Consider the following 7052-nt stretch of genomic DNA (forward strand, 5'->3'; position numbering starts at 1 on the left):
TGCCACATTTGCTTGGTCAAATTTATTTCAAGAGCAGTCACTCTCACCTCTCCTGTAGTTCAGCTGTTTTAACCATGTTTGGACCTGAGTGATCCTGGTGGAACACCAACTGAGCGTCTAATTGCTGAGTAAGTGCTGCTTGACATCACTTGTCAACAATACCTTCCACCACTTTCCTGATGATCGAGAGTAGACTGATGTGGTGCCAATTGGCCGGCTTGGCTTTTTCCATATTGGCCAGCCGCTGTTCGTGCTGTCAGTACTAGAACAGCTTGGTAAGGGGCACGTCTGGTTTTGGAGTACGTCTTCAATATTATTGCCAGAAGGTTGAAAGGGCCCAGAGCCTTTGCCTTCAGTCGCTAATTAATATCCTTATTAATATTAATATGGAGTGAATTGAAATGGTAGCTATGATGCCCAAAACCTCAGGAGGAGGCCGAGATGCGTCATTCACCCTGTATGTATGGCTGAAGACGGTTGAAAATGTTTCAACATTGTCTTTGTACACAAAGAAAACAGATTTAAAAGAACGTTACATTTAAACTCAAAAGTTATAAAAATCTGAGGAACCATAGGGACAGAGCAGGAGAGTGGGAATAATTGGATAGCTTTTTTAAAGGATTGACTCGGGCATGAGTCAAATGGCTCTTTTCGTGCGTGGGTTTCCTCCGGGTGCTCCGGTTTCCTCCCGCAGTCCAAAGATGTGCGGGTTAGGTGGATTGGCCAGGCTAAATTGCCCGTAGTGTCCTAAAAAATATAAGGTTAATGGGGGTTGTTGGGTTACTGGTATAGGGTGGATACGTGGGTTTGAGTAGAGTGATCATTGCTCGGCACAACATCGAGGGCCGAAGGGCCTGTTCTGTGCTGTACTGTTCTAATTCTAATATTCTATGATTCTAATCATAGAATCTCTGCAGTGCAGAAGGAGGCCATTCGGCCCATTGAGCCTGCCCCAACCATCGAAGGAGCACCCTACCTCTGCCCAATCCCCCGCCCTAAGAGGCAATTTAGCATGGCCAATCCACCTAACCTGCACATCTTTGGACAGTGGGAGGAATCTGGAGTACACGGTGGAAACCCATGCAGTCACTGGGAGAATGATGTGGAGATGCCGGCGTTGGACTGGGGTGAGCACAGTAAGAAGTCTTACAACACCAGGTTAAAGTCCAACATGTTTATTTCAAACACTAGCTTTCGGAGCACAGCTCCTTCCTCAGGTGAATGAAGAGGTATGTTCCAGAAACATATATACAGACAAATTCAAAGATGCCAGACAATGCGTAGAATGCGAGCATTTGCAGGTAATTGAATCTCTGGATCTGTAAAGATTCAATTACCTGCAAATGCTCGCATTCTAAGCATTGTCTGGCATCTTTGAATTTGTCTATATATATGTTTCTGGAACATACCTCTTCATTCACCTGAGGAAGGAGCTGTGCTCCGAAAGCTAGTGTTTGAAATAAACATGTTGGACTTTAACCTGGTGTTGTAAGACTTCTTACTGGGAGAATGAGCATACTCCACACAGACAAGTCACCCAAAGTCGGAATTGAACCCAGGTCCCTGGTGCTGTGAGGCAGCAGTGCTAACCACTGTGACGCCGTGTACTTGACATTCTTTTTCCCAATCTCTGAAAATGAAATGTCTGCTTTGAAAAGTTGTTATAGCTGGAACCTTTTGCTTGATTTCAATAGGGTATGTACCACCCAATGCACATGCATTGGCTTTCTAACTTGCTCACTATCAGTGCATTTGTATAGTTTGATCAGCATTGTTCAAGTCTCATTTCCTTCCAAAACGTGTGAATCTGAGGCTCTACCAGGAATGTTAGTCGGAAAAAATAAATATGATGAGGAAAAGGAGAGTGTTAATAAAGAGAATAGAAGGTGAGGATGAAAGTGAGATGGTGGGGATAATTGTAGCTGAAGTTTCACAGATCTTACATATTTCTTGTAGATTATTTCCCCCACGCATTTTTGTTTTATCGCACTCATCTGAGTCTCTGATCTGTATGTTTCTTTGTTTTTTAGGAATCTGCGTCGAATTCGCAAGTGCCAACGAGGTCGGGAACAGCAAGAAAAGGAAGGGAAGGAATGCAGCAATAAGAAATCTATAGAGAATGCAGAAAATTATGATAAAGCGCAGTGCAATTTTAAACTCAACTCCTACAAGATGGTGTATGTCTTCAAATCCGAAGACTACATGTACAGGAGAACTGCGCTGCTCCGGGCTCGCCAGGTCAGTACATACACGGTTTGCAGGTTTCACAGAAATTGCAAGTGTTGCGGTTAGGAAAAGCGAAATACTGTGGATGGATGCTGGAAATCTGACCTTAAAAACCGAAAATGATGATAATCACTCAGCAGGTCAGACAGAGAAATGTGGAGTCAATACTTCAGACTGATTCAGACTTTTCATCAGAACAGTTCTCAGCTAAAACCCTAAGTCTCTTTGCGCAGATGCAGTCTGATGCGCTGGGTGTTTCCAGCACATTTCTGTATATGTTGCGATTCATCAATGAGCATCTTTGGATTGTTTCTGTTAAAAACCACGGGCAGCACGGTAGCATTGTGGCTAGCACAATTGCTTCACAGCTCCAGGGTCCCAGGTTCGATTTCGGCTTGGGTCACTGTCTGTGCGGAGTCTGCACATCCTCGCCGTGTGTGCGTGGGTTTCCTCCGGGTGCTCCGGTTTCCTCCCACAGTCCAAAGATGTGCAGGTTAGGTGGATTGGCCATGATAAATTGCCCTTACATACATAGAACATAGAACAGTACAGCACAGAACAGGCCCTTCGGCCCTCGATGTTGTGCCGAGCGATGATCACCCTACTCAACCCCACGTATCCACCCTATACCCGTAACCCAACAACCGCCCCCCCCTTAACCTTACTTTTTTTAAGGACACTACGGGCAATTTATCACGGCCAATCCACCTAACCCACACATCTTTGGACTGTGGGAGGAAACCGGAGCACCCGGAGGAAACCCACGCACACACGGGGAGGACGTGCAGACTCCGCACAGACAGTGACCCAGCCGGGAACCGAACCTGGGACCCTGGAGCTGTGAAGCATTTATGCTAACCACCATGCTACCGTGCTGCCCATAATGTGTGCCCCTTAGTGTCCAGAATTGCACTTAGTGTTGGGTGGGGTTACAGGGATAGGGTGGAGGTGTTGACCTTGGATAGGGTGCTCTTTCCAGGAGCCGGTGCAGACTCGATGGGCCGAATGGCCTCCTTCTGCACTGTAAATTCCATGATAATGTATGAAAAAGGAATTCTCACCGTCAAGTAATAAAACCATTTATAACAAATTACATATACATTGCGGTATATGAAAGAGGATACTTTTATGTTTCATCCAGGCCCTTTGTATAATTAATTTATAGGGTTTGAGACAGTGTCATTAAATACTCGACATATACTTTTTTTAAAATATAAATTTAGAGTACCCAATTCATTTTTTCCAATTAAGGGGCAATTTTTTGGGTTGTGGGGGCAAAACCCACGCAAACACGGGGAGAATGTGCAAACTCCACACGGACAGTGACTCAGGGCAGGGATTGAATCTGAGACCTCGGCGCCGTGAGGCAGCATTGCTAACCACTGCGCCACCATGCTGCCTGACATATACTTTATTAATGGTTTCTCAAAGGAACACTTTGAATTTTTCGCGTTGACCCTGAAGGTAAAATCTTTTAACTTTGAGCAGTTTGTCTATAATCAGGTGAGTATGACAGAACACATGAAACAATGCGTATAGCGGCCACGATCAAGAAATACTTGGTAAACCTCAAAAAACAGAACGCAGGCTTTCGTAATTTACCATTTTAATGAAAGTGGTAGAATCTTTAAGATGGTGGCAAAGTCCTTTGATGAAGTAACAGCTGCTTAATGTAAAGACATAGTAAAAGTATGTGAAGTTGCCATATTCCCAAATGACCATAGACAGCTTTACCCTTTGAGGGGGAGAACTGACTGGTGGTGATTTAACCTGAGGATCAACACACCTCTGGCAAGGTTGAGAAGGCGGGCCTTTGTGAATAACCTCAGCCGGTACAGGAATTGAACCCGCATTGTTGGACTCGCTCTGTGTCACGAACCAGCCAAATGAGCTAAACTGCCCCCAAAGACACAGTGTAAAATGTACTAGATGCTGTGGTATGAAGAGGCAAGAGCTCGGCTCCTTTTCCACCAACACACCTTTAATGGTTCAAACTCACTCTGCACAGAACTCTACAGATCATCACAAGCTCCAGAGTCCACCTGAAGCCCCTTTACATATCAGTGTCAATCATTGAAAATGAAATGAAATGAAATGAAAATCGCTTATTGTCACGTAAATGAGACAATCATTGAACACTTAACATAAATGAGACAACTAATAGCAGTGTCTCGTAACCCATTACTTAACACACAGTACGTACTTGCCTTTGCTCAGGATAAATTCAGTAGTCAGTATGGCATTCTTTCTAATTAAATATAGTTTTCTTTAGGGAGTTAGGGGTGGCACAGTGGTTAGCATTGCTGCCTCACGACACCGAGGATCTGGGTTCGGTCTCTGTCCGTGTGGAGTTTGCACATTCTCCCCGTGTCTGCATGGGTTTCACCCCCACAACCCAAAGATGTACAGGGTGGGTAGATTGGCCATGGTAAATTACCCCTTAATTGGGAAAAAAAAAATGAGTATTTTAAAAATGTTTAAAATTAGTTTGCTTTAAAAGTTATTTGTCTTTTAAATGTTGACTTTGGACGCTTCTGGCCACACCTGGAGTATTGTGAGCAGTTTTGGTGTCCTTATCTGAGGAAGGATGTTCTTGCTAAGGAGGGAGTGCAGCAAAGGTTTATCAGGCTGATTCCTGGGATGGCGGGACTGTCATATGAGGAGAGACTAAATAGGTTAAGATTATATTCATTGGAGTTTAGAAGAGTGAGAGGGGATCTCATAGACATTTATAAAGTTCTAACAGGATTAGACAGGGTCATAGAGTCATAGAATTTACAGTGCAGAAGGAGGCCATTCAGCCCGTCGATTCAGAAAGAATGTTCCCGATGGTGGGGGGAGTCCAGAACTAGGGGGTCACGGTTTGAGGATAAGGGGTAAACCATTTAGGATGGAGGTGAGGAGAAATTTCTTCACCCAGAGAGTGATGAATCTGTGGAATTCACGACCACAGAAAGTAGTTGAGGCCAAAACGTTGTGTAATTTCAAGAAGGAATTAGATATCGCTCTGGGGGCGAAAGTGATATGGGGTGGAAGGCGGGTTCAGGGTATTGAACTCTATGATCAACCATGATCATAATGAATGGTGGAGCAGGCTCGAAGGGCCGAATGGCGTCCTGCTGCTTCTATTTTCTATGCATGTTTCCTTGATGAATTTGCAATGTGTAGCACAAAAATCAACTCTGTAATAACCTCGTTTAATAAGCAAAAACAAAGCCAGAAGCTCTCACTGGCTGAGTGTTTTCCAGCATCTTCTGTGTTTATTTCAAGTTTAAACACTTCATGCTTCATTTTTCTTTCTTCCCCCGCCCCGCACATTATCTCTTCTTTCCCAGTCCTTTTATTTCTACGAATTTAATGTTGCTTCTGTCTTCTGTGTGTAACAAAAACCTATTCCAATGTTTAATTTGCAACAACTATTGATGGTGGCTATTTATCTGGAGCCCCGTGCCAGTTTTGAAAATGGGGCCACATCAAAAGGCCCTGTGGAGCTGGTATCGTGTTTTCTAAAGTCCCAAAGCTTTGAATTCAATGAGGATAAATTCTTGCAGTAAAAAAAAGAGGCAGATCTTCAGCATACTTTGTATAATTGGATTTAATAGTTACTCTGTCACTGCCATCTAGCAGCAGAATATCGATACTGCACCGACTTCATTTTATTCCACTGATAGTTAAATTTGTCCTTTGATAGGTCTATTGTAAAAAGAATACAAAGTCTGGTTTGAGGATTAGGCCGTGTTTTTAATACCTCTATACTCATTGGTCCTCTTCTTGCTAGGGTTTCACACACCTTACTCTGATAGGTGTCAATTTTCCGAGGGTTTGTTGCACGAAGAACATAAGAAATCGGAGCAGGAATGGGCCATTTAGCCATTGGAGCCTGCTCTGTTATTCAGTAAGAACATAGCTGATCTATCTTCCCGCTCTATCCCCATTTCCCTTAGTACCTGAAAATCTATCTATCTCTTGTCTTGGAGTCTGAGATGAGGAGAAAGTTCTTCACTCAAAATGGCCGAACCCTTGTTATGGGACCACGAACCTCCGCGTTCTAGATTCCCACTGTCCTGTTTAGGCTGCGGGGCTGAAACTTCTTTGGCTTTGATTGTGGGGAAACGTACTTTAGGCGGCTGCTTTAGCTGGGAGGCAGGGCCTATTGAGGTGACAATCAGTTTGTTGTTAAGTTTGATTGGTATAATTGATGGCTCTCATTGTTTCTCCCTTTTGGATTTAGTCCCACGAGCGAGTCAGCACACGGTTACACCAGCGGTTTCAGGCATGGGTGGATAAATGGAGCAAGGAGCACGTGACTCGTGAAATGGCTGCCGAGACCAGCAAGTGGCTAATGGGAGAGGGATTGGAAGGCATGGTGCCCTGCACAACCACCTGTGAAACGGAAATACTGCACTTCATGAAAATCAACAAATACAGGGTGAAATACAGTGCTTTATTCAAGGGGCCGTGACCAGCTTGCACAGCAGGTCCTCCCCTTGTGCAATGTGCCCACGTTGTGGCATCTCATCCAATGCCATACACCAGCTCCCCCAACACACAAAAAAAAACACTGCTATGTTTTTGTAAATACTGTGTACATATTGTCAACAGACTTTTTTTTAAAAAAGAACCAATCTGCATCAATGTGCTAGCATTATCTACTAGCTTATTGTGTATCATAGTATGAGGTGGCTTGAAGTTAGTTAATATGGAAAAAAATGAGGCACCATTATTAAAGTTTTTACCAAAGGGATTTCAGAGTAATTGTAGCTTTCTTTGTGTGTGAATTTCTGTTAGTGAAAAGATATTTCATTATGTACAGAACACTTGTATCA

At 43.7% G+C, this 7052-nt stretch overlaps 1 protein-coding gene across 1 annotated transcript in view; it reads left to right on the top strand.

Annotated features, from left to right (window-relative positions):
• Nucleotides 1–6688, top strand: part of sin3aa (SIN3 transcription regulator family member Aa) — a 79876-nt gene extending 73188 nt beyond the window's left edge. The window contains 2 exon segments of the mRNA XM_038784079.1: nt 2031–2238; nt 6458–6688. Coding sequence (XP_038640007.1) covers nt 2031–2238; nt 6458–6688 — 439 coding nt within the window.
• The last annotated feature ends 364 nt before the right edge of the window (nt 6689–7052 follow it).

This window comes from Scyliorhinus canicula, chromosome 24, assembly GCF_902713615.1.
Source record: "Scyliorhinus canicula chromosome 24, sScyCan1.1, whole genome shotgun sequence".
Taxonomy (NCBI): Eukaryota; Metazoa; Chordata; class Chondrichthyes; order Carcharhiniformes; family Scyliorhinidae; genus Scyliorhinus; species Scyliorhinus canicula.